At 40.6% G+C, this 27,014-nt stretch overlaps 2 protein-coding genes across 2 annotated transcripts; both read left to right on the top strand.

Moving 5' to 3' along the window:
• The first annotated feature begins 769 nt into the window (after positions 1–769).
• Positions 770–7,693, top strand: eapp (e2f-associated phosphoprotein). Its single transcript, XM_085257057.1, has 6 exons — positions 770–939; positions 1,668–1,846; positions 3,736–3,867; positions 4,486–4,600; positions 4,720–4,848; positions 6,309–7,693. The coding sequence occupies exons 1-6, from the start codon at positions 860–862 to the stop codon at positions 6,595–6,597; spliced, it is 924 nt and encodes a 307-aa protein (XP_085113183.1). The 5' UTR covers positions 770–859; the 3' UTR covers positions 6,598–7,693.
• Positions 7,694–8,283: 590 nt separating this feature from the next.
• sptssa (serine palmitoyltransferase, small subunit A) lies at positions 8,284–12,737 on the top strand. The gene is made up of 2 exons (XM_085257058.1): positions 8,284–8,520; positions 10,690–12,737. Exons 1-2 carry the CDS (start codon positions 8,418–8,420, stop codon positions 10,791–10,793), a joined length of 207 nt encoding a protein of 68 aa, XP_085113184.1. The 5' UTR covers positions 8,284–8,417; the 3' UTR covers positions 10,794–12,737.
• Positions 12,738–27,014: the final 14,277 nt, after the last annotated feature.

Raw genomic sequence — 27,014 nt, forward strand, 5'->3', positions numbered from 1 at the left:
GCTTTTCATACAAGTTTCACACAAGACAGATACAAACTTTATAAGATTTATATATATCTTTTCCATATGGGTAAAACTGAAGAAGTTATAAAGAAAAGCTTGCTCACTGAAAACTCTTTAAATTTCTTTTTGTGATTATGCGGGGCTTGGAGTGTGAGATTTTAATGTTTCCCACAGCACCAACTATGCCTGCTTAATGGGGTTGAAACCATCAGTTGCGTCGTGCAGAAGTCAGGTTGGCACACAGCTGACAACCTTGTTCCATATTATTACAAGAAGCAGTCACCTAAGTAAAGAGAAATCACAGTCCATTATTACTTAAGTTCAGTCAGTCCGGAAAAGAGGGTTCCAAAGCAGACACATCTGTGCTAATCAGTCCTTTATGGTCAAATAGCTGCTAAGAAATCACTACTAAGGAAAAGCAACAAACAGAGATTTGTTTGGAGCTAGGAAAAACAAGGAATTGGCATTAGACCAGTGGAAATTTGTGCTTTTGTCTGATGAGTCCAAATTTGAGATGCGTCTTTGTGCGACGCAGAAAAGGTGAACGGATGGTCTCTACAAGCATGGAGGAGGAGGTGTGATAGTGTGGAGGTGCTTTGCTGGTGACACTGTTGGGGACATATACAACTTTATAACATAAAGCAGGTTTTTTTTCATCCTTTTGTTATATTCCTCCCTAAGCGCCTGTCCCACACTCCAGCCCAGTTGAGGGCGGTAATAGACTTTAGTATACGCTTACCAACCCTTATTAAACACAAACGAAGAAGAAGCGGAAGCGGAAGAAGCAATTTGGCGTGTTGTAGCTAACTTATCAGCACCTCATGCTATTGTAATTAACGCTCCTCTAACATTTAACATGAATAAGCTAGGTCAAGCACAAGACTTTGAGTCATATGAGATCGAAGAGCCGAGCGACGAAGAGCGGGCCGCCAGCAGGTGCGAGGATAACACGGGTGTTTATTTTTAGGGGCCAGCGCAGCTTTGGCTTTGGGAGGCTAAAGTGCAGTTAGCTAGCTGGGAGCTAACATGTAAACAAACTAGAATAGCAGGGAGACTGCGCTGAGCCCCTCTTTACGGTGAATTTATTTTAACGTGACATGGATGTTACTGCTTAATTATGTTTATAGAAAGGCGGCAGATTTTTACAAGTCTAAATGTTGCAGGAAAGCGGGAGAGAAGAAAATAAAATACACGAGTGTAGATGCTTATTATTGCCCTAATTAGCCAAGAATATTCTGGATTTATTATTATGGCGCTAAATTGGAGAAAATTAAGCAAGACATCATAATTATTAATAGTTATAAGTGATGTCTTGCGATGTCTTGATGTGTCCAAAACTTCAAAAGAACTTGTCTACCTGAAGATCTGAAGTTTATTCATTATTAAAGCAGCAAATATGTATGTACCGATGGATGCAGTGAGTACAGGCAACTTATTTTGGTTTTGAGTTAAGCTTAAAGCGACAGTTTCGACGTGGATTCTTGGTTTTCAAATTAAGTGCTTAATTATTTGGTCTTTTAAATACTATACGATACCACCAGATGATATAATGTTACGTGTGCAGAATAACATATGAATGGTTACTTCAATTTCTTAATCTTCTGGGTTTGGGAGTCTATGGGTTTTTTTGGGGTTTTTTCCTGAAAACTTTTTCTCTGTTTCAGTTCGGAGGATGAGCTGGACGTGCTCCTGAACGGGACTCCGGACCAGAAAAAGAAGCTGATCAGAGAGTATCTAACTGGGGAGAGCGAGTCATCCAGCGAGGATGATTTTGAAAAAGAGATGGAGGCAGAGCTCAGCTCCACCATCAAGACCATGCAGGGAACCTGGGGACCAGCAGCAGGTAACACCCAGCTGCTAGTATTTGTATTTTCTTAGTGATATGTCTGGATTTACTTTTCTATTAACTGATTAGATGGCAGCTATAGCCAAAAGCTGTGTGCAAAGCTTCATCTTAGCTAATTCAGTGTTTGTGATGTTGTCGTTTTGAGCATTTTTAATGAAAATATCTTACAAATAATCAGCTGTGTGGTTCATTTATTTGCTGAGTAAAACTTAGCACTCCATCATCTTGTCCAATTATGGCCACTTCTGGCTCCAAAACAACCGGCGTTGCCACTGTTGTTAAGCTGGGCAGATACTGTGCGGTTTTTTTTTGTTTGTTTGTTTTTCAGTCACGTTATTCAGCTTCTGCTCAAACTGCACGATTGACTCGCAGGGGTTAGAAGTTCGCAGGTCACGATGCTCACATTATACGCCCCAATGCTCTGATGCGACTTCAGTGCTCACACTGTGCGTCCATAACATGAAGGGCGTGCAGATCTCTGATGATCTGTCCTGGACTGCAAATACCACAGTGGTGGTAAAAAAGGGCCAGCAGCGTCTCCATTTTTTGAGAGTGCTCAGGAGGAACAACCTGGAGGAGAGGCTGCTGGTGACATTCTATAGAGCCACCATAGAGAGCATCCTAACGTACAGCATAACAACATGGTATGCAGGGTGCTCAGCTGCAGACAGGAAAGTACTGCAGAGGGTCATCAGCGCAGCCCAGAAGATCACTGGCTGCTCTCTGCCCAGCCTGGAGGCCATTGCAAACTCTCGGTACCTCAGCAGAGCTGGCAATATCATTAAGGACTACTCTCACCCCAGTAATCAACTGTTTGAACTATTACCATCAGGCTGACGGTACAGGTCACATAAAACCAGGACAAACAGATTCAGGGATAGCTTCTTTCCCAGAGCTATCACCGTAGTAAAAAGGCACAAAACAATTGAACCTGCTTAACTATACCATACTTACCACTGTCACTATATTATGCTGCTATTCATACTATCATTATATGAATGTTGCTATTCTGTATATATCGTACTTATTATTGTTTGAGTACTTCGGTTGTTTTATTGTACTTTTTATATTTTATATTTATTATTGCATTTTGCACCAAAGGAGTGGTACTCCAATTTCGTTGTACCTTGTACAATGACAATAAAGGCTATTCATTATAACGGAAAATCTGTCGCTCGCTCTCCCTCTCTGTCTTTCACTCACACAGACACGCACACTGCCACCATCAACTTTGCTAAATTGCTAATGAAAAACATTGATCAGGCAGCTGTGATTGAGCAGCAATGTCCATCCAATTATTTTCACGGTTGTTGTGGTCATGATAATTTTGTTAGGCCACATGGGAAAGGCTCAGATGAGCTTGCCAAAGTTCTACAAGTTGTGCCTCCATCGCTTGTGTCGTGTGCCCCGTTTTTTCACTTTCATTTCTGTGTTTGCGCGTGCGCAGTGTGAGAGGCTGCTGTGACACCCTCACGACGGCCGACAGGATTTCAAGCAGGTTTGGTTTTCTTACGACCGAGCGATTGATGATCGGGAGCTGGTCGTGAGGTGTTAATCGCTTCTCGATACCCTACGTATACTACACGATGCACGAAACACGATGAAGGCGAAATTCGGGCCGATCCCCAAAACAGTTGCACGACTGAAAAATCGGCTCAAAATGAGCCACAAATCGCACAGTGTAAGCCCAGCATTAATTTCTGACTCACTAAATAATGTACTGCAGCGTATGTTTAAGCACAAAACAAGTATTATGTTGTGTCACTAGTGGTATAGGAGGAAGCCAAGTTTAATCCCAAGGTTAACTAACTTATCCTGCTGTGTCTGACAGACCGTCTCTGTAAATACAGTTTGTGCTTAGCATTTGTGTGTTTGTTCTCTGGTAGAGACCTCAAAACGACCAGGAGGAGGAGCAGCAGAAGGGGAAGGAAGTGCTGTTGGTGGTCCTGGACTTTCTAACCCACAGATGTATGATGAGGTTTATTTTGACTCGGACTCAGAGGAGGACGGCACACCGAGTAAGAGAACTGGTTTTCCTGCTGTGGTTACTAACAGTCATTAAGATGTCATTGTCTTACTTCTCGCTATCACCTTTTCTATCCCTTTGAAGAAGTTAGGCTCCATAAATGCTAAAGAGGTAAGTATTATTTCTCAGTTGCAGTGAATAGATAGAAAATAAACTGTAGGAAACTGAACAGAAGAAAAAAGGAGAGAAGTAACAATTTAACATAAACCAGTGACACACTCCAGGGCCTGATCGACCCTGGCAGGGCCTCCTTGGATGAGGGTGTCTAGTGATAATGGCCGAAACACCTGATGAATCCAAGGTCCACTACTGATGATGTGTCCCAAATTTAAAATGATAATCTAGATCGATCTCTAATCCCTAAACCTAACCAAGGAAGGAAAATGGCAGATTAGCCTGGGTAAAAGACCGAAAGTTGAGGCACACAACGATGTGTGCTGCTGGCAAAGTTTCTAGGCTGCCTTTTCCTCATAACAGCCATCCCTCGAGAGTCTCTTCATCTAAAGCAATGCATTATCAGGGACTGTAACATCCAGTCCTTTTAACTGAATCATGATGACAGAATACATGTACAACCTGCCACTAACAGTATTTAAAATTTCTTCTGTAGGCAGCTCAACAAGCCAGAGGCGGAGACAGCGGACCATTCCGACCAATGACGAGCTGCTGTACGACCCCGACGAGGACGACAGAGACCAGGCCTGGGTTGACGCCAGGAGGAGAGAGTAACACAGATTCTCTTACAATTTCTAAAACACATGCCACCAGATGTTTTTGCTTCTTTTTTTTTCTTTTTTTAAATTTCCCTCCAGAGACTCATTCCACCTCTTACCTTCCTGTGTAGGTACAGCAGAAGAAAACGACCTGCTGCAGCTTTTCACTCAAAGCTTCGCCACCCTCAAGCTTTGCCTCACAGCGACGCTGTGCTTAACTGTCCCGCCTGCATGACGACGCTCTGCCTGGACTGTCAGAGGTGAGGCTCCACAGCAGGTTTCAAAACAGTGCAGATCCCTATCTTTACCCAGCAGCAGATTAAGGTGTCAGCCTAATGTTAACTGAGATCACAGAGCTGCTCGCCTCTACAGAAGTTTGACATCCACAAAATCTGACTGATGATGGAGTAGTGTTACATATACCATCTCTGATAGTGGCCAAGTTTCTTTTTTTACTACACTAAAACGTGCTTCATGTCCTGCACAGTGGAGTTTCAGTCCAGCAGAGGGAAAATTGCTAGAACGTAATAATACTGACATTTTAAGAAAAGTCTTTGAAAAGTGTTTGTATTAATCCTTGTTTATGCACAGCGTGCCAAAGTATCACATGCAATATATTTTAGGAGAGCTCAGGTCACTTGTTGTGATTGAGAACAACATCATGTTGTATTCAATATGCTCACCGTGTGCCCCAAAGCACGGCAGTGTGCACTGAAAATAACCTTGCATCAGTTCGCACACACTGCTGTTTTGATTTATCTTCCACCTGTGGTGCAACTCTTGATTTTGTAACCTGGAGCGTTCCACTGCAGCTGTCGCAGCTGGGTTGAACACAAGTGTACGATTGTGTCAGGTTTTCATCACCATTTTAATGATATTCCAGGACAGAAGCTCAGAGACATACACATATACAGAGGGAGATTTTGAAACATTTTGAAAACTTGAGACTTTGGGGTTTTGACTTCTTCTCCTCATATATTAGTGCTGATGTTGGCGGTATTCTTTGAGTGGCGACACCCATCATTCAGGCAAATAATGCATTGACTTCCTTTATGCCCTAATGGGCATAAATAGAAGTGACTGCGTGATAAGCTTGCTGCAGCGTGTGAAGCGACCAAAGCAGAGGGTGTACTGGAGCCTTATGACTTTAATTTGGTGATTTAACTTATCCAGAATGTCCTTGCTGAGGGCACAGATAACAGGAGCTGAGGGCCGTTTAGCCATATACTTCAAACAACTGGAAACCTTTTCGCAAAGCTAGGACTCGCCCCCTGCTGCCCCCCTGCTGGCCATTACAAAGAATGCAGGTTAATCCACTTCCACTTAAGCTTTACTTCACTGACACCAAAGCTACACCCATGTTTTCATATATGCACAGGACTAGTTCCCATGTTTGACAAGCTGGAGTGATTAAATATGTGATGAAAATATGAATAAAAACTGACTAAGGAGAGCCAATGGGCCATTGCCCAACTCCCATTACATGTCTCTGATTAGCCTGGTTAGATTAGGGATCATAGTATCACAGTCAAAGCTGTTTTGACAACACAAGGCATGTGAGTCACTTCATACTCTACATCAGTTTTTTGTTGTTTGTTTGTTTGTTTGTTTGTTTGTTTTTTAAAAAAGATTTGAAGTGATTGTAAGAGAAACGTTCATTAGTTTGTAGAGATTTTGTCATTTTAAAATGTAACGACACATCACTCTTGTGTCCGTTCAGGCACGAGAAGTACCGCACGCAGTATCGAGCAATGTTTGTGATGAACTGCACAGTCAAGAGAGAGGAGGTGCTGCGTTACAAAAACCAGCAGGAGAAGAACCGGAGGAACAGGAAGAGGAGGAGGGGACAGCAGACAGAGACGCCTGCGGATGAGACTCCAGCAGCGATGGGGATGGATGCTGATGAGGTGTACCACCCGGTGCAGTGCTCTGAGTGCTCCACTGAGGTGGCCGTGTTCGATAAAGATGAGGTTTACCACTTCTTCAACATCCTGGCCAGCCACTGCTGACAAGGACTGAACGAGGTCTGAGCTGGACTTTGTCTCTAACTTCACACCTCGTGGCTCAGATCTTTGTCTTTATATCCAAAATGCTCACCAAAGCAAAGCTAAAGGGGAGTGAACGCTGGACGTGTGCTCATCACTTTAAGTTAACGCTGTTATTGTTCTGTATTTGCAGGATGTGTAAATGTCCATCTTCTTTTTTCTTTTTCTGCAAATAAGATCATGGCGCCAGTGATAACTTGTCAGTGTTGTGTTTACAGGAGTTACAACAGTTTTGACAGCTTTTTTTGCTTCAGCGTCACGGCTGAGATGGCAAATCAGTCTGTGATCAGTCGCCTGATCATGTTTGTCATACACATTTTGAACACATTGTTCAACAGGTAACAAAAATGAAATCCTTTTCAGCATTAGAAAAAATGTACCACCTCATGTCTATAAAACTTTAAGTGCTGCGCCTGAACACAACCTTTTGCCGTTGACTCCGGTGTTCTTGTGTCTTGTCTTACTGCGTGTGTAATTTGGAGAGCAAAAATGTTGGGAGTAGAAAATTTAAATCGGTCACACAAATCTGATTTATTAAGGTACAGGTCAGCATAATGCAGCTCTCCTCTGGTTGAATCCTATACTTCACCTCCTCCCACTTGATTACACAAATTCCTCATCAATTTCTGACAGGACAGTTTGCCCCTATATTAAAACATATTGATTTTCCTTTAGCTTCCCCTCATTAATCTGAATTACAATGCTGTTTATATTAACAAGAGCATCATCAAACCTGTGCCTTGTTTTATTAGATTTTTTGTTATTTTATTAGCAGAATACTTCGACACTCATAGTGTCTGCTTGTTTTCGACCAATTTGCACCGCTGTAGTTTGAATGCTGGTCATTATTGTGCATTGTTAGTAGAGCAGCCACAGAACTTTCTACGACTATCAGTGTATTTTTGCAATTTTGCCATCATGCTAATGTGGCCTGTGTAATTGGCCATAAATAATATAGACTAAATCACACTGACACTGAAAAACTTCTAAAAGTTTTACATTTGCTGCTGTTTTTATTTTTTAAAATGCAAAAAAATACAGTTTTCTGAAACTTTTGAAAGGCTACATCATTTTTCCTTGACAAATAATCTCGCCTGAGACGGGTAATTTTCAGCATATGCATGCTGCCACAGTTATGGCTTCGGTAAGTAAATGTTCTGATGTCTATCAGAATTGTAGGAATAGAGACAGTGCTTTGTCTGCCTCACTTGTACACAGTTGGTATGATCATAATATAGTTTCCTGACATTTAATTGGTAGTTAACTGATTTCATAAATATCTGTACTTCTTAAGGAAATGTGTTTCAAACTGGGGAGTATAGCATTTTGTTGGGGAATCTATTCAGCCATGGAATGATCCACATTTAGTGCTTTAGTGAGTGTTTGGGCCAGTAGAGTGCTTTGGTTTGGGGGGTGACTCAAAATCTGTTTTAAAGAACCAAGATATTTGATGCTTAATGGAAAGAAAATACACTAAGATGGGCACTCGGTTAAGGCAAAGCAAGATAAACAAGCAAATAAAAATAGAGCTGCTGTTCTGAAACATAGAGTATAAATCCAACTTTGATGTGGTGTTGAAAGTTACTTTTGACTCTTATTTTGAAATTAGGAAGGTGGAACACCCTGGTCTGCGTCACAATCATACGGTTGAACGCGGAGTTGTGATTTGCCGGAAACCAGCGCCTCGCGATTAAACCTTACGTGAGCACAAAACACCTCACCACGAAACATAAAGAGGATAAGAGCAGCGAGGAAGGAGCAAAGTTGATTTTAAAAGTTGGACCATGGCACTTGGAGAGTGTTGGAAGCAGTTATCCTGGTTTTACTACCAGTATCTTCTGGTGACAGCCTTGTACATGCTGGAGCCCTGGGAGAGGACGGTGTTCAGTATCCTTTTTCCGTATTGAAGTGGCTTCTGAAGGGATGTACTACCGAGCTAATTTGCTACCTTTAGCCGAACGCTAGCCTGACTGGCCTAGATCTTTCACTGATAGCGCTAACTTTGGGTAAAAGTAAACATAGCTTCAGTTGTTTGTATAAACCATTTACAGCATTTTAACACATGAGCGGTGATTTATGGCAAATGCGGCATATAGACCGAGTCGGCCCTTGTTATCGTTGAAAGCTAAAGAGTTCACAGCTTAGTCAATTCTGAATTGAACACTCATCCGCCACATTGTAGAGACTGCTCTAAATGTTATTCTACAAGTTATGTGTTTTAATCTGTAATTGGTTTGTGTATAAACGGATGAAAACTGGAGCGATGTGTGCGTAAACCGCTTCCTAGTTCATAACCTAGTTGACATAAAGAAACGTGTTTGTAGTGACAGACTTGAGTAAAGCGTCAAATTCCTTTCATTGATACATTAAAGAATGTTTCACACTTTGTTGTCGTGCTGTGTACTTTGCCTTTCAAGTCCAGCGTGTGTGCGGTTAGTTTACTCTTTGGGCGGCATCAAAGCTAAGCTAGCTTCAGCTACTGTAAGAGAGTCGGTCAGGTGATTGTCGCGTGAAGTACATACACGTTACGTATGACCTTTATTTTAATTTTATGCTTTTAAAAAAACGCAAACAATGTTAACTGAACGAAGTTAATAATTAGAGTGTACCCCTTGTTGATGGTTTTATGACTGTACTTTGATCTGTGGCAGTGCAGGAAGTCATCAGTATCACGTTCTGTGCATGATGGCGTCACTGTCGGGGTGTATCTCGTCTCCCTCCGAGGGTCAGGTGTGTTACTGTGTCTTCCTGATCGTTATCGGCCTGCATCTCATCAAATAACTTGACGCAGTCGCTCAGGGATCACACTGGTTATTTTATTGTTGATCTACAGGAAGCAGATTATGGCTACGATGAACTTAACTTCCAGTGGCTGATGAGACTTTTGTAGGTTTTGTAAGTATTTAAGGGTTTGGGTTTTTTTCCTGTTTCTTTTCCTATCGGGAATAGCAAGTGAATGAGCGTTAGAAAATGTCAGTGACTGACAAAATTTCTTGGTTGACAAATCTGTTAGGAAATATCTGGTCACTTGATAGAAGGTGTACAGCTCTGTAGAGAGCTGTGACCTCCAAGGTTATTTTCATTGCAAAACATCCTGTCACAAGTTTAAAATCTGTTTTGTACAACATTTACAGCTAAATGGAGCAAAAATAAACACTGAAGTTCCTCCACCTAAAGTTTCCTGGTACTGTAAATGATCTTTTTGAGTCATAAGTTAAAAATGTAAGATGATAAAAAGCAGCAGTTTCTGTCCTTGAAGAACCAGGAGCTTTCAGATGTGTGTGTGATGCGGTTGCTAATTTTCTTGTAAGCACAGTAATTTTGTCAGGCAAGACAACAGTGTCACATATTCCCACTGGAAGATGCTGCCTGTGGAAAGCAGCAAGTATAAGAGCTGCAGAGCCTTCTGCAACTTGCCTTTTTGTGTAGTGGTGATCTTATATGATAGCTATCAGCAAGGACATTCAACAATGAAAATGTCTATTGGACCATGCTTTGAGCAAAATGATGGCAACAGTCTGCTTTCCTGTTTACATTAGCAAGGTAATTATAAAGTGTGTAAACATGCTTTACGCTCAATAGTGTGATTTTGAGAGCATTATTGTGGCTATCTCTGTACATAGTTTTAAAGTTATTTCAAATATTTTTTCCTCCCTGCTTTCTGGAATGTAAATCCTGCCGAACGAGTTTGAAATTCTTTCCAGTTGCTAGAAGATTTACCACTAAAGTTTGACTTGCCTTACTGAAATTATGAGACTTTGTGTCTACACTTTAGCCACAGCTGTTATATAAGCCAGTTAACATTTTGCAGGGCTTGTATTGATATCTTTTCTATTCACAAACCAGGAAAAGAGGTCACTGACTGTTTGGTGGCCAAACATTTGCATGCAGGTGCAACTGGCTGCCAGCCTGTATCCATTAGCAGGCAGTGTTTGTTGGATGTAAATCACATTACCAGCTACTGATTGTTGAAGGCACATCAGTTAGTTTGTTTGTGGTTCCCTGCAGTAAAACTTGAATGTCTTCAGAAATTCCTCCTTAACGTCTCTCCTTCAGACTCCCTGCTGATCTCTGTGGCTGGTATGGCCATATACACCGGCTATGTGTTCATGCCACAGCACATCATGGCCATCTTGCACTACTTTGAAGTCATCCAGTGATCCAGGGATCCGGATCGTCGTGTATGTCTGTGGCTTCCTGTCAGTCCATCTGCCTACTCCCCATTCACCTGTCTTTCTGCTGTCCTCTGGGGTTCTGCAGCGGAAATTTTCTCCTTTCCAAGACTGATCCAGTATCAACGGTCAAGTATCTGGCTGGGAGGGTCATGCCAGATACTTTGTTGGACACTGTAGGCAAAGAAACAGTCCTCACGACTGTTTCTTTGCTACTGACGTTCAGATTGTGAGCAGTGCTGGGCTTGGAGGCAAAGCCTTGAAAAGGGGTGTGCTTGGTGTTGATTCACATTAGGTTGTTCTTTGTGCTGTGCTTTTTCTTCTTCTTTTTTTCCCCCTCTCTCTTCTGGATCAATTATGCCTTAATGTGTGTACGTTAAGAGGACTATTTTGTTAATTTCATTGATACACTAAAACAGTTGTTGTCTTAGTTACATTCAGAGATGGGACACACTGGACGATGAACAGAATACATAGAATAAAAAATACACCATTTTTTGAGCAGGACTGGATCCGGAGGGCACCTGATTCTCAATCCAGGCTGTCAAGTTGTTGCTCTTAGGAACTGATAAACTCTTTTCCACCGTAACTATTTCCCATCACTTTTATGCTATGGTTTGTACATACGGGCACTGTAACTGTTGATCGTGTGCATCATCAGACGGTTCAGTCAAAAGGTTAATCCTTTTACAATATAAAGGTCAAAGGCATGACTTAAACTGCTGAGTAACTTTCAGTGACTTCCTCTCAAATCAAATGCACTTGCAGTCAGTTAAATGAGTGATTTATTCTCCACGTTGGAGGCGCACATCTGTAAAAAATGCTTTTGTTTCTACTTCCACCACTACAATAAGGACCTTCATCCTTATCCCATTAGTCCAAGCTGGGTCAGAATGTGAGTGTGATGAAGCAGTCTGGGCATTTTAGAGAATCTTGGTCTAAAACACCCGCCCATTTTAAAGGATTTGTTGCCCACCTGAAGGTCTTGAGTGGACATGAGTTGACTCAATTTGCCGTCTTCCAAATTTGGTTAGTCCCCATAAATTATTTCAATATTCTTCAGTTGTCTCTTTTCCCTTCCACACACATTGTCATTTTTAAGTGGCACTGTAATCACTTAAAATTCCAGGGATCAAATAAATAGTCATGACAGTGTGAACTTGCTGCAACAAAGCTGGGTTTGACACATCCTCCTTTTTTTTTTTAACTTTACACTCCAGCCCTTATTGCTGTAAGCCAAATTAACACGGTCTGATTTTGGGCACAGCAGTTCTGCCTGCACTAAGTACTACTGCAGAATACACCTCCAAACTACTGAATGAAGTTTCATTGTCATGAGAATGGTGCAAGTATTAATTTGTTGATGCAGAAAATGTAGAGATGTTGTTAAGCTTGATTTTAATCTGCTGCCAAGTCTAATTTAGACCAATGGAACTGCAGCGACTAGAGCACACCAAGAACAACTATACAGTCAATATTAGTAAATTCACTTTGATCTACTGAGAAACTACAGCGATTTCTTCCCTTTATGAGGCTGTGAGATGGTAACGTGTGGTTTTATGTGCTTGTACATATGCATTGCTCTGAAAAGCCAGCATTGTCCCCTTTTATGCTTGAGAGTGCTCAATTATCCAAAGTTAATGTTACTGTGGTCGTCATTAAGAGTTTCTTCAGCACAGAAATGTTAGCGAAAATACATTTTAATGTGAAAATATTTTATGTGTATTTGTACTGCCAATGTTACTCCTGTAAGAATTACGATCCCCTTTCCTTGCAAAATGATGTATTTTTCTCAATTATGTATATATAACCTTAAATACATATTTGTAAAGTTTTATAGTCAAATATATTAGTAAATGGAATTAATCATTTGTTTTTGTGAGCTATTTCTTCTTCTACATGACTGAACTCATTAAAGGGATGTTAAACTAACGTTGTTCCACTTGGTCTCAATCCTTCCTGTGCACTTGTCAGTGTAGGCCACTAGATGGCAGGGTTTCTATGGTTTTTCTTTTTCTCTTGCTCCTGCAAACCAAACAAGAATGAACGCAGGTGCGTTGTTATCAGTGAATGTAACTTATTGTAAACAGTCCATTCAAGACTTTCGTCAATAAAAAAAAGACAGCCTTAAAGTGGATCTTGTGGATTTCATCATCAAAGTTTTGTAAACATGTTTATGAGTATTTACATAAACTGAAGGTCTTGATGCATGCTCAATCATCCCCAACCTTATAAACCGTGCATTTGCACATTAATTATTAATTAATTATCAAGAAACTGACCTCACAGCCCATTATTCATTCAGTGAGCTAGTTTCAGTCATTGCACAAAGGTACTGTTTATAAGATTGGGGAAACCTGCAGTCAGCTGAGACTGAAGTCACTTGGATGAGTGATAAAACGTTTCTCCTACTGAAAGCGCCAAATCCAGATGAACAGAATCAACCTTCTGGGAGTTACATAAACTGAAGTACAAATTTAAGGTAAGATTACCGCACCTGAGTATTATTATTCTTTGTTTAAAAGTTTTTTACTATGATCTTTTTGATGACCATTGGCCTGATTGTTAATGAGTCAACTGCCCCATGGGCTATAGAGTTACTTTTTAAAGTAAATTTGTAATATAAAATACTAAATAATTTATGGTTCATTTAAAAGACCCCCCCAAAAAAGAAAGAACTTATAAAAGCTGAAATTTTGCTTCTTTTTTGGTCTTGAATTACAGCAAATCTGAAGTTTCACCATTTTTGACAAATACTCATCACTACTATGAGGTCTTGTCTGATAAATTATGATTTCCGTTGTGTAAAGTTGATTAAAATAGACATTAAAACAGGCTACTTTGTAACTGGTAACCAACCAACATATTCAACTAAAGGTTTTAAGTGGGTGTGCACAAGCTAACAGATGACTATATCCATTGTTTCCAGTGTATGTTTGGGACATACTTGTGTTTAAAAGTCTCTGCATGCATGTGTAGCAGTTAAAGAACAACCCTGTCCACAGTTATTACATTTTTAGCCATCATAGTAAAATTTTGCACAAATGAACAAAAGTATTTTTTTTTCATTTACTTATGCAATAAAAAAAATTATAAAAAGTATTTACAATGTAAATAATTGTAGCTTTATACAGCAGCAAATATTAAAGGTTTAAAAGAGCTGTATGTAGATTTTTAAAACTTGTAATTAATATCATGGGGGGAGGGGGGTCATCTGATTGCTGGGGCTTTCTCTGTGTTTTATATAAATGTAAAATAAATATAAAATATAAAACAGCTTGAGGGGATTGTTGTTGTGGTGAAAGTGAAATGGAATTTAAATGTAATTCTAATTATGTTTCAATTCAGTATTTTTTCCCCACAATTTCCCCTTTTTAATGGTAAGTTAGCCAAAATGTGTTAATTTTACTGTCATTCATTTGACAAACACAAGCACCAGGACTCTGTTATAGAGAAGTTTGTGAGGGAAGCCGTTGAGAGCACACTCAGCCAGGTGAATCATCACGGCCTCATTTTTGGATACTTCTGTTACTTCAGTATAACTGTAAATTTTGACTTCACTAGATTTTGGATAAGTGGAAGAATACTTTTCCCCCATGCTGAGTCCGTTTCTGTTCTTCTCTCTTCATTTGTTTTTGTTTGGGGTTTTTTTTGTTCTGTTTTTTAGTAAACTAACTGACACTAAATTGAATTGGAAGCAGTAAAAAATAATTGACTGACAGAGATGTAATGTAGCGAATACCACTGTGGAATTTCTATTCTCCAGACTCCAGGGCCCGTATCCCTAAAGATTCTGAGAATCCTCTCAGAGAGCTCCTAACTTAACCTAAAAATTCCTTGCCAGGAGTTTTAGCTTAGAAGTGATTCCAGAACATTTTCAGTGAACTCTGAGCAAGGAATGGATGAAAAATCCTATCTTAGTGAGGAGGTGTGGTTGACCCCGTTACTAGGTATGAGTCATCATTTCAAAAGCCGTGATTGGTTGATCCTACAAGTTTGATGGAAATGAGCTTTTGGTGATAATGAGCATAGGATGTACCCTCAAATCAATAAACATAATTATACACTCTAATCTTATGCTGACTGTAATTGTAAATAATATTTCACATTCAAGAAAATATCTGGAAAATGAATAGTAAGCTGTAGGGGTTATAGCCTAACATTAGAATCTAAAATATGTGAAAACTTAAACTCATTACACCCTGTTCAAATAATGATTTGTGTCTTATTTGCTCATATTAATATCCTAGCTGACATATTTTGTACTTTCACTCCCATATGGACCCTGTTGAAAACAAGATGGCCTATCTCAAGGGGCTGTCCTTAATGAAGTAGAAATCACAACGTTACAAGTCCAGTGTGGTCTTAACGAGGGTAACACGGCTCAGCTTTTAGCAATGTCTGTGATTGCAGACCCAAGTCATCACTGCTGCATTGTTGCATTTTCCCGGTTGCCAAATACCTCAGGGTTGTGATTACTTTCGTCTCCGGTGTAATAGTGTTGTGGCGTCGAGTTGGTGAAGTAATTGCATCTCTAAGGAGATCCACCACAAACATGATTCCTGCACGATCCAATCTGTAGCGTCTCAATAATTCCCTGTCATCCAGTGTTTGCAGGACATCTCTCCTGCCTCTTCTGTTGGCCATTTTGTGCAGCTGCTTAGGGGAACTCCTAAGCCACTAAAAGTCCTCTTCCCTGCTCTTAGCAGATCTCGCCTTAGGAGCCCTTTTAAGTGTTAGGAATCTTGAGGAATAGCTTTTATATTAACTGGGATTGTCGTGTCACTTTTAGGGGAAATTCTAAGAAAACGTCATGACTCTGAGAATTTTCTTAGAATTTGGCCGCTAGGAGCCACTTTTTGCACAAAGATTCTTTAGGGATACGGGCCCAGGTCTCTTTTATCCTCACTGCATCTTGTCTCCTCAATGGCAAATAACTGTCCTTGGACTTTCTATCACTATTATTGTCATTATTATTTTAAAGTATTCTTCTGTTTACTTTTATCCTGCTGCTAAATTAATTTCCCTTTGTGGGACAATAAAGAAATTGAATTGAATTGAACAAATTAATGAGCTTTCCATCTTTCCAGCTCCCAGCCTGCTGTTGGTTTTTTACCAATACATTGTTCACCTTCACCTTTGTCATTCCCATCTCTTTGTTTAGCTACTGGAGGATGTCCATCATCTGACTGCTTCATTTAGCTCGCTTGGCTTGCTGGTTTTCTCTTTATTTCAATTCAAGTCAAGTCAGCTGGCTTTATCGTCATTTTAACCATCTGCAGTGGTACAGTACAAAGTGAAAGGAAACAGTGTTGATCCAAGGCCATGGTGCTACATAGACAATCAACACAGGACTACATAAAGTGCAACATTCCAAATAAAACTGCAAGTAACAGTACAACACCAGACAGAACAGAACGATACAAACACAAGGTTATTTAACTCAAGCCCAACTTTGATGCTTGTTGCGTAGTGCAAGGATGCCAAACTCATTTTACATGGCAGGCCATATACAGCTCACTTTGATCTTATGTGGGCCGGACCTGTGAAACCTGTCGGTATAAAGAAACTTAACTACACATTTAATCACTAAGATTTCCTAATATAAGACAAAGAAGCACAATTTCAACAGTACGTCTGTTTTTCTACATCATAAAGAAATACTGCTGTAGTAAATGAAATAAATCTGTCGGCACAACTGGGCTTAAATTGTAAGAAGTAAATGTGTAAAATAACAAAAATCTATCATTTTGATACACTTTGGTGTATTGTGAATGGCCATGGCGGAGGTTGAGCTGTAAAACTTGCAAGAATAGTTTCAAAATGTATGTTGAGACACATGTGTGCGCTTTGCGGAAATTATGGTACAACATGTTGTGTCTTGGAACACACTTAATATTAATGTTGTCTACAGTCAAGACAGTTTAATTCATGCTTTCCACGACACATTTAACATTCGTGTCTAATATACTGTTAATATGCACCACTCTGGACTTCTGCTGTGACATGGGGACTTCATGTACAGTCACACCTACAACCACCACAACTATGCATGTGCTGTTGCTTAATGTAAACCCGTCAGCATACATCAGCTAGCATTTTATGGCTATACCAGCTTTTCTGTAAGAAAAGCCAAAAGGACAGAAATTCTGTTTTGTTTGTTTGTACATATTATAGCTACAGACACAAAAAGTAAAAACTTTTTTCGGCTTTTCTACCATTGTCTCCTATTCATAGAAGGTACCATCTGTTGCCCCCTTCCTGAATGGCAGCCAATTTCTAATAGAAAGTATAGGAGCTCTGCTAATCTACAGAAATTCCTATCAGTCAGTCGCAACTGGAGAAGCCTTGTGGATAAAGGTTGTGAAACTCCTTCAGTCACTCCTTTGTGGATTAAACTGCATATTTTCTGCATATATCTGAATCTAATCCTGTCAGACAGTACAATGTTGTAGGATTTGTTATGAGGCATCATAATGTAATGGCTTGCAGTAGACTGTCAGGCGTTATTTTAGCCTTGCCCTGTAACCAGGAACTTGTATAAACCTCAGTAAAAAAAAGAAAAAGCCTGTCATGTCCCATGACATTCTAACCTCACTTTCAGAAGCCTCCAGGAAAAACAGATGAATTAGAGTGGATTTTTGTGGTCTTGAAAATCATCACAAATTGATATCTCCTGATTATCAGCCATCAGGAGCTTCAGTCGAAATCTCCTCTGTGTCGCTGCCAGGCTTCAAAAACACTCTCAAATTACAACATGTACGCACTCTGCCAAGGAATCATTCCTTCCTTTGCTCTCTGGCTGCAGATCAGAAAGGAAACAGAGGTCTGGTTACTGGTTAACTCAGACGATGAAGCTATTCTCACGTACGCACAAGAGGGTGCTCACTGGAGTTTGAACCGCCGTTATATGAAACACAAAAACAATCTGATTTGCCCACAAATATACCTTTATTGTCTCTTATATGTCATCAGATGTTAACTTTAAAGGCTACACCTACTTTAATTTGCTTTGTGTTTTAGTGCTCTTAATAGATGTTCATTTTTATGCTAAATAATGAACAAGAAGCAACACAGTGCTTTTTTTCCCCCCACACGTGCAAACCTAAACAAAGCTTGACTGTGTTGTACGCCCTTTTTGAGCCCTGAATGGTCAAATCTTCCAATTATAAAGAGTATACTTTGCTTAACCAAGAATAATGGCACTAACCTGATGATGGTGATGGTTGTGGCAGTTTAAACTCTTAGAGTGATTTGTTGTGTTTAGTTGTAGTTGCAAAAGGATTTCCAGTCCTATAGAAGTCTAAGGAAAACCAGCATGTCTCTGTTGACCTCTGTACAAACCTTACTGACTTATAGTCACTGTCAATCATTCTTGGGCCAAAAGGGGCATCATCCATTGGGTAGTGACTTGTGATTGGAAAAGCTGTTAGCCAATGAGCATGCAGTCACACAGTAAGACCTTCTTGTCACATCCAGTTTTTGCAACCAAGATGGCGGAAACACTTCAAAGCAGGACTTCAGAAATAATGTGGTGACATTACAGTATCTCTGTCCGTCTTTTATACTGTCTGTGGTTGTTGGCAACACTTTCTTCTTTGTAGTTGTGTGATTAAATGGCGGTGGTCTAAACAATTTCTTTATATACTGCCATCTTCAGAGGTAGGAACATATTATATTCTACTAGGGGGATTATTCATTTCAAGAAGATCAATTATTAGTTAGTTTTTTTTCCAATATAAAAACCATTTGAAACATTTCTCTGGCTCTCTTCCATGGTGTGTCTTTTGTCCTGTCTCCAGCCCCTCACCCCAAATGGCACACGGCAGATGGCTGCCCCTCCCTGAGCTTGATGCTACAAGAGTTTTCTTCCTGTTAAGAGGGAGTTTTTTCTTTTCACTGTTGCCAAGTGCTTGCTCATAAGGGGTCATTTGATTGTTGGGATTTTCTCTGTACTATGGTAGGGTCTTTGCCTTACAGTATAAAGCATCCTGAGGCGAGTATTGTTGTCATTTGGTGCAATATAAATAAAACTGAATTTAAGCTCATTTAAGATACCAGCAGGCAAGGCTGATTTATCAGTTTGGATATAGGTTCAAATAAATTTTGCGTAAAACCCAAACTAGGTGCTAAAAGAACCTTTACATGTTTATTAGACCTAACGGAAGCCCTTTCACAATACAGTTTAAATAAAAAATATAAAAATGCATAAAAACATTCGTGTGTTTTGTGGAAACTGTTGGAGAGCAAATAACATATTGTGCTGAATAGAATTTGTAGTTCTTTTTTCAAAGACATTACGTTGGTGATATGTTCTCTCACCCCAACCGGTCGCAGCAGATGGCCCCGCCCCTCCCTGAGCCTGGTTCTGCTGGAGGTTTCTTCCTGTTAAAAGGGAGTTTTTCCTTCCCACTGTCGCCAAAGTGCTTGCTCATAGGGGGTCATATGATTGTTGGGTTTTTCTCTGTACCTATGAAGCGCCTTGAGGCGACTTTTGTTGTGATTTGGCGCTATATAAATAAAATTGAATTGAATTGAATGTTGATGATGTTAAATTATATTAAAACGTTTACGCCCTCTCTACTGACACTATAAGTTGCAGGGCCATCATCCAAGCTGATTACATGTAATGGAAACAAGCTGAACTTACCAAAATGACATTCCCCTTCAGGTGACCTTTGACCCTCTGCTCTCAAGAGTCACTGTTATTTCTGACTTTTGTGTTTGTCTGAAGAGAGAAAAAAATATTTACACTACAACCAGTTTGCAGCAAACACTGACTCATAGGGGGTGTGGTCATTAATGGGCGTCACTGTGCTGATTAAGGGCAAGCCTTTGGTAGAGCTGGCACAGCTTCTTTAACACCGTCCCTGTTTCATCTGGCAACAGGAAGCTGACTGCTGTGTGGAGAATCACGTATGCAGACATTCCTCAGAAATGGAGCTCCGGGGAGCGAGCAGCGACAGCGAGGCACGACGTGACACGTCTGCACCCTCTGATTCCTTATTAAGTACTTGGTTATCAGATACACGGGTTATTTTCTTCAACCTTGAATCCACCCTGCAGGGTCACTGAGTGTCTGCTGTAGAGCGCTGCCAACACAACATAGTGATACTGAAAGACTTTTAATGCTATTGATATTTATAGTCAGCTAATAATATTTAAAACAAATAAAAATGTTTGAAATAGAAGCAACTAAAATAACTCAAAGGGGCAGTCTAGTCCAATTGTTTTTAGTATTGCCAGCAGTCTGTTTTATTTAGAAAGTATTTCAACTTTTGTATAACAGGCACCTCACTTTCTTTACTAGCAGCCCATTACAAAAACATATGTTTGTTATCATTTCTTTCACTGAATCAGCACGAAAAGTCCCAATAATACAGTTTTAAAGGCATAAAATAGTATTTTTGTACTATGAGGTACAATAAGGTGATTCCCAAAGAGTTATTGGCTGAAATCTTATCTATAGCTCAGCATGGTGTGCCATGTGTCCTTAAAAAAACAGAGGAAACTGGACAAGTGAAAGACTGTGGCAGCCCTTAAAACTATGAACAGTATCTTCAAGTCATGTCACTAAGAAATTAGAAAAAAATCCAGCACAGACCTGACACAAAAATGGACAGATTCATCATTTTTCCTTGAGTTGATCCATCTACTGTTTACTGAAGCCAAGCGAGACATACAACAGTGAGAGTCTAAAGCCATCTGTAAAACACGGTAGAGGCTCTGTCATTGCATGGGGCTGCAATTCAGCCAGTGGTATTTGAGATCAAAACTGATGGAACTATGAACACAGAAGTGCTAAATGAATGTGTATGTGATTGGGCAAGTGCTTTGAGTGGTCAATTTAGTATAAAGATGCTCCATAAAAAACAGTCAGTTTGCAATTTAGTGTCAGATTTTGATTTATCAAGCAATAACATCTGTATTTGTTACTGTATTTGTTGCTGTCACTTATGTCTTTTTTCAACATGAAAAAAGCAACAAATACAGTTGCCAATGCATCTATCTGGATAAAAGCAAATACACAGTAGTGTTGGGCAAGTTACTTTGAAAAAGTAATTAATTATAGTTACTAGTTACTTCTTCAAAAAAGTAACTGAGTTAGTAACTGAGTTACAAGATTCTAAAAGTAATTAATTGAAAAGTAACTATTGTGTTACTTTGCGACCCAATGAGGTCAACCTCATATGTCTGAATTTACAGTTATGTTTTCATTTTGACATACTGTATTAACACAATTGATCTAAAATCAGACAAAAAACATAATATCTGAGTAGAAAAAGTTATATTTTTTACTGTAGCAACCACTAACATGTTTAATGAATCTTATTTCATAACTTTAAATGCAAATATAAGTTGTCAATTTTAAAATCCTATGTTGCAAGTTATTTGCAGCCATTTACCTTTTACCCTTTTTTAATAACCATTTCAAACTAGGTAACAATCAGCTGTTCTGCATTCAATAAGATGCCACACAAATTATTTGTGCCACTCCAAAAATTTCTGTCCACTATAAAGGAGAACATCACAGCCTGATACCTGCAGGTCTGACAGCAGCAGGTGTATCACTCCTGTTTCTACCAGGAGACAGCAGTCAGCTCATTGTTCTGACACACAAAACAAAACTATCCACAACACTACACACTAACTACACAAGACAACACATTAACTACATACTCCAAACACGCTAAACGTCACAAATCTCTCACATCTCAAAACTCGCTCTCTCTCTCTCTCTCTCGCCGTCACTCCTATAACTTCCCCGTCTTCCTAAACAACCAAATATCATGTTGCCATATCATTTTTTGATTGGTCGACACGGTGCATTTTTCCACCAACACGAAAGGGCGGGGTTTTGGGGGTTTTTTGGTCATAAGCAGAGAGTGCTCGCTGCGCTGTCCTTAGACAGTAAACGTGACAAAACTATTCAGGAAAAAACACACGTATGTATTGTTTATCATGACTCTGGTTTCACGTGGCCTATCAACACAATTTAAAAACTGGTATATGTCACCTTGTTGCTTTGTCATCTTGAAGTGGTCATGTGATTGGCAAAACAATGACATGAGTGCTGCTGTTTGGCTGAGGAAGAATATAGTAGTCATTTACCATGACTACTATATTCTTCCTCAGCCAAACAGCAGCACTCATGTCATTGTTTTGCCCCCCCAGCTCCAGGTGTTGTGCCAAAAAGTGATCACCTACCAGAAAGTGATTGCCGTCCGCGGGAGTGCGCGCAGCTGCTTAGCAGATACTGCACATGGAGCGGACATTCCCGGACTCTCTCATTATTGCTCTTGGGGACTTTAATAAAGCCAATCTGAGCCATGAGCTTCCCAAATACAAGCAGTATATTAAATGCCCGACCAGAGAGGAGAGGACATTAGACCACTGTTACAGCACGATCAGCGGGGCCTATCGCGCGGTGCCCCGCGCTTCACTCGGACTTTCTGATCACGTCATGATCCACCTAATCCCCGCGTACAGACAGAGGCTGAAGCTCTCCAAACCTGTCGTGAGGACCAAAAAACTGTGGAGCAACGAGGCTGTGGAGGAGCTTCGCACGTGTTTGGAGTCTACAGACGGGGACACAATGAAGGCTGCTTCTAACAGCTTGGATGAGTTTACGGACACTGTCACCTCCACTTCTGTGAGGACAGCATTGTGCCATCACGCACAGGAGTAAACCCTGGTTTACTCCTAAACTCAAGAAGCTGTGGCTGGAAAAGAGAAAGGCGTTCAGAAGCGGAGACAGGGACTGCTACAGAGAGGCCAAGTACAGGTTCACTAAAGAAGTGGACATTGCTAAACATCAGCACTCTGAGAAGATGCAGCAACAGATCTCAGAGAATGACTCGGCCTCTGTGTGGAAAAGTTTTAGGAATATCACCAACTACAAGCCTAAAACCCCCCACTCCACTGATGACTTGCTCTTGGCCAACACCCTTAACGACTTTTACTGCCGTTTTGACGAGCCATCAGGCAGCCTTCACACCTCCAACGGCCCCAACAATAGAGGCACTTTGGACACTCATTCCCCCACCTCTCCCCCCTCCATAGAGCCATCACCACCTTCAAACACTTCACCTACAACACCCCCCTCCTCACCCCACACAAAGGAGGATTTTACACCACCTCCTCCCACCACAACTCTTCATATTCATGAAGCAGATGTGAGGAAGCAGTTTAAGAGTCTGAATGCTCGAAAAGCTCCCGGCCCAGACGGTGTGTCTCCTGCCACCCTCAGACACTGTGCAAACGAGCTGGCCCCAGTGTTTTCTGGCATTTTCAACTCCTCACTGCAGGCATGTCATGTGCCTGCCTGCTTCAAGTCCTCTACCATAATCCCTGTCCCCAAGAAACCTAGGATCACTGGACTAAATGACTACCGACCCGTGGCTCTGACATCTGTGGTCATGAAGTCTTTTGAGCGCCTGGTTCTCTCCTATCTCAAGACCCTCACGGCCCCCCTCCTGGACCCCCTGCAGTTTGCATACAGAGCCAACAGGTCTGTAGATGACGCAATCAACATGGCCCTACACTTCATCCTGCAGCATCTGGACTCCCCAGGAACCTACGCCAGGATCCTGTTTGTGGACTTCAGCTCTGCCTTCAACACCATCCTTCCAGACCATCTCCGAGACAAGCTTTCCCAGATGAATGTGCCTGACCCCATCTGCCGGTGGATCACTGACTTCCTGACGGACAGGAAGCAGCATGTGAGGCTGGGAAAGAATGTCTCGGACTCCCGGACCATCAGCACCGGCTCCCCTCAGGGCTGTGTTCTTTCTCCTCTGCTCTTCTCCCTGTACACTAACTGCTGCACCTCCACCCACCAGTCTGTCAAGCTAATCAAGTTTGCAGATGACACCACCGTTATTGGACTCATCTCGGACGGGGATGAGTCTGCCTACAGGAGGGAGGTTGAACGTCTGGTGTCTTGGTGCAGCCACAACAACCTGGTGCTGAATGCCCAGAAGACAGTGGAGATTATTGTGGACTTCAGGAAGCACACAGCCCCACTCCCCCCCATCATCCTGTCTGACACCCCCATCACCTCTGTGGACTCATTCCGCTTCCTGGGTACCACCGTCACCCAGGACCTGAAGTGGGAGCCCACCATCACCTCCGTCATTAAGAAAGCCCAGCAGAGGATGTACTTCCTGAGGCAGCTGAAGAAATTCAACCTGCCAACACGGACGATGATGCAATTCTACACTGCAATCATCGAGTCCATCCTCACCCCCTCCATCACCGTGTGGTACGCTGGAGCCACTATCAGGGACAAACAGAGACTGCAGCGTGTTGTGCACTCTGCTGAGAAGGTGATTGGCTGCAGACTCCCATCTCTGCAGGACCTGTACACCTCCAGGACACTGCGGCGTGCAGCCCGGATCTCAGCTGACCCTTCTCACCCTGGACACAGTCTGTTTGACCTGCTCCCCTCAGGCAGGAGGCTCCGGTCCATTCGCACCAGAACCTCTCACCATAAGAACAGTTTCTTCCCCTCTGCTGTTGGACACATGAACAATAACTGTATGACTGTTCCCACCACTAACACATGACCCTACGCTGTGTTCACTGCATCATTCCATGTTTGGCACTGATCACCACCTGCACTCATGTATATATCTTTCTACGTAGCACTTTTAATTCTTATTCTTATTTTTTCATGTCTATTTAAGCGTAATTTATGACAGTATGTTTGCACTGAAGCACCGCAGCAATTTCCTAATGTTGTAAACCTGCTCAACATTTGACAATAAAACCCTTTCTGATTCTGATTCTGATTAAAGCTGTAGCGCCCAGATTACTTACAGCTACTTCCGTGCAACTGATATAAGAAGGGATAAGCTGAAGACAGCTTCAACACTGTTTGTTGAAAAATAGTAACGTGAACGCACCGCATTTTCTTGTTAGTAACGGTAACAGCGTTGTAACAATAGAAATAGTAATTAGTTAGATTACGCGCTACTGAAAAAAGTAACGCCGTTATTCCCATCACTGACTGTCAGTCATGGATTGGCCTCCCCAGAGCCCAAACATTATTAAAATAGCGTGGGGTTGAAAGAGCAAGAAATAAAAGGCAGCCAGCACCCAAAGAAGAACTTTGGATAGTCCTTAAAAAAATCTGGAGAACTATTCTTGAAACTACCTAAGGAAATTACAAGAAAGCTTGCCTAAAAGAAATATTGCTTTATTAAAGAGTAGAGGTGGCAATACCAAAAATTAACATTCAAGCTCATTAGAACTGTAACAACTCTATTTTTGCTTATATGCTGCTGTATTTCCATCTTTGACTTCTTCCATTTTCCTAGCAAAAAATAAAGAAATGAGGTGAAACTAGTCATTTTGTCCAGTACTGTAGATTTGCATTCTGCAGATGCTTGTTAACACATGTTACTGTGTGACCAGAACCATGATGAACCACAACAAACCAAACACCCTGTGTCTCCAGGAGCTAAGAATTTGATAGTTTGTCTGTTCAGGTTTTGTTCAGTTAATTTGGTCTTAGGTTTTTAAAAAAAATGTAATTTAAAGTTTTAAACCCAACATATGTACACACAGTTATCATTATCAATGAAATGGCTGTAATGGAATAGTCCAAAGCAATTGCCATGATTAACATCATGTGATCAAGAACATATGTTAAGGAGCATTTATAAGGATTTATGTGAAGAGATTCCAATTGCCCTTACACTGGCTCCTTGATCTTTAATGTGGGTCTCTTAAGGTGAAACTACAATGTCCTTAAAAGGGACTACAAAAAGAACGTCTTAGATGATTCCCTCCACAAATTCTCACCATGTTTTCTCATGAGGGTCATATAACCACTTGCAAAGAAATCATGTTACTATTAAAATGTTAATTTATAGATTTTATTTATTTATGTTTAATTTAATTTACTATAAATATTCATATAAAGCAATAACTTGACAAAATGTAGATTGGATCACAAAAGTGTGACGTTCAGAGTCCAGTGAAGGGTTTAATACAGCCTGTATCTGAAAGTTTGGTTTAGACCAAATCAGCAATTTATGGCATGAAATTTTATTGTCTGACGGTTTATTAGGAGAGCATTACCTCCTTTCCTTTCATAAAGAATCATCCAGTGTAGCCTAAAGGACATAATATGGGAAGCACTACAGCACCTTCACTTATTTAGGGAATTTGAAGAGCTGTTGTTATGCCTGCCATGCAGATTCTTACGGGTCACTCGTGTCTTATATTTTCATGGTTGAAAAACAGATCTTAAGCTCTGTTAAAAACTGCAGAAAAATCATTTTTACACCATCTCCACATGTCACAACCCAAGGCCGGAATCTTGTCGTTCAACATAATTTTCTTCTAAAACATACTCTGAGCATCAGTATCATTACATAGTTTCAATAGCAAAATGGCACCAATTCAATGATCATGTTGAAGAGGAGCAGAAACAAACGCTGATGCCCTGGATTATTCAAAAAGTGCATTTTGGCTCAAATTTCCATGGTTATTCCACCATAAAGATGAGTGTAGCATATGAAACCTCATTTTGACTTACATTCTTCTTCTAGAACCTTTACTGACAACATAATTTTCTAACATCCTTTTGTTAAAAAAAATCAATGTCTGTAATTTTAAACAAACAAACAAAAACATTCATTTCATGAAGGTAAACTTTTACATTTTATATGTGGGTTGAATAGAGTTGCTGTGGTGACCTTGGCCACCCCTGACCACACCTTATCTTCTCCCCTGACCTTAATGTCTACTTATAGCGATCTCTAAAGTTTAGATCCTTCTAGAGCTAAATAGTATTATGCCGTGTTTACGTATCTATACGCCTTCCTCTGAGAAAGAGGATTAAATTATCATTAATCATTTATTTATCATTAAATAAATGAACCTAGAGGTTTCTTCTTCCTTTTTGATAATTACTCAAAATCTCTTGGTTCTCTCTACTTAAATGTGCTTAAAAAGATAACTAACTTAACCAATGCACGTTTAAATAGGGGTATTGTACAGTTCGACGGCTGTAAGATACAGTCACCAGAAAATCGGCATACGTGTTGCTTTTATTAGCAAACCGATATTATTAATCTGATGGTCACTTCTTTAAAGTTTAGCTCTGCGTCTTTATATAGCAGCAGTGATGTTTCAGCCCCTTCCTGCACTCTCGGGATGTCTCAGCTAACGTGCACGCTTCGCTCGACTCTCAGTGCG

This window comes from Mchenga conophoros, linkage group LG19 (genome assembly GCF_057382185.1).
Source record: "Mchenga conophoros isolate Kocher_MC1m ecotype Shallow Benthic linkage group LG19, M_conophoros_male_GT1.1, whole genome shotgun sequence".
NCBI lineage: Eukaryota > Metazoa > Chordata > Actinopteri > Cichliformes > Cichlidae > Mchenga > Mchenga conophoros.

Excerpts from the sequence above, each read along its gene's own strand:
- eapp (XM_085257057.1), top strand. The coding sequence starts at position 860 with ATGAATAAGCTAGGTCAAGCACAAGACTTTGAGTCATATGAGATCGAA. Across the intron at positions 940-1,667 it reads GAAGAGCGGGCCGCCAGCAG|TTCGGAGGATGAGCTGGACG; the intron begins GTGCGAGGATAA and ends TCTCTGTTTCAG. Across the intron at positions 4,601-4,719 it reads GTTGACGCCAGGAGGAGAGA|GTACAGCAGAAGAAAACGAC; the intron begins GTAACACAGATT and ends CTTCCTGTGTAG.
- sptssa (XM_085257058.1), top strand. The coding sequence starts at position 8,418 with ATGGCACTTGGAGAGTGTTGGAAGCAGTTATCCTGGTTTTACTACCAG. Across the intron at positions 8,521-10,689 it reads CTGGGAGAGGACGGTGTTCA|ACTCCCTGCTGATCTCTGTG; the intron begins GTATCCTTTTTC and ends TCTCTCCTTCAG.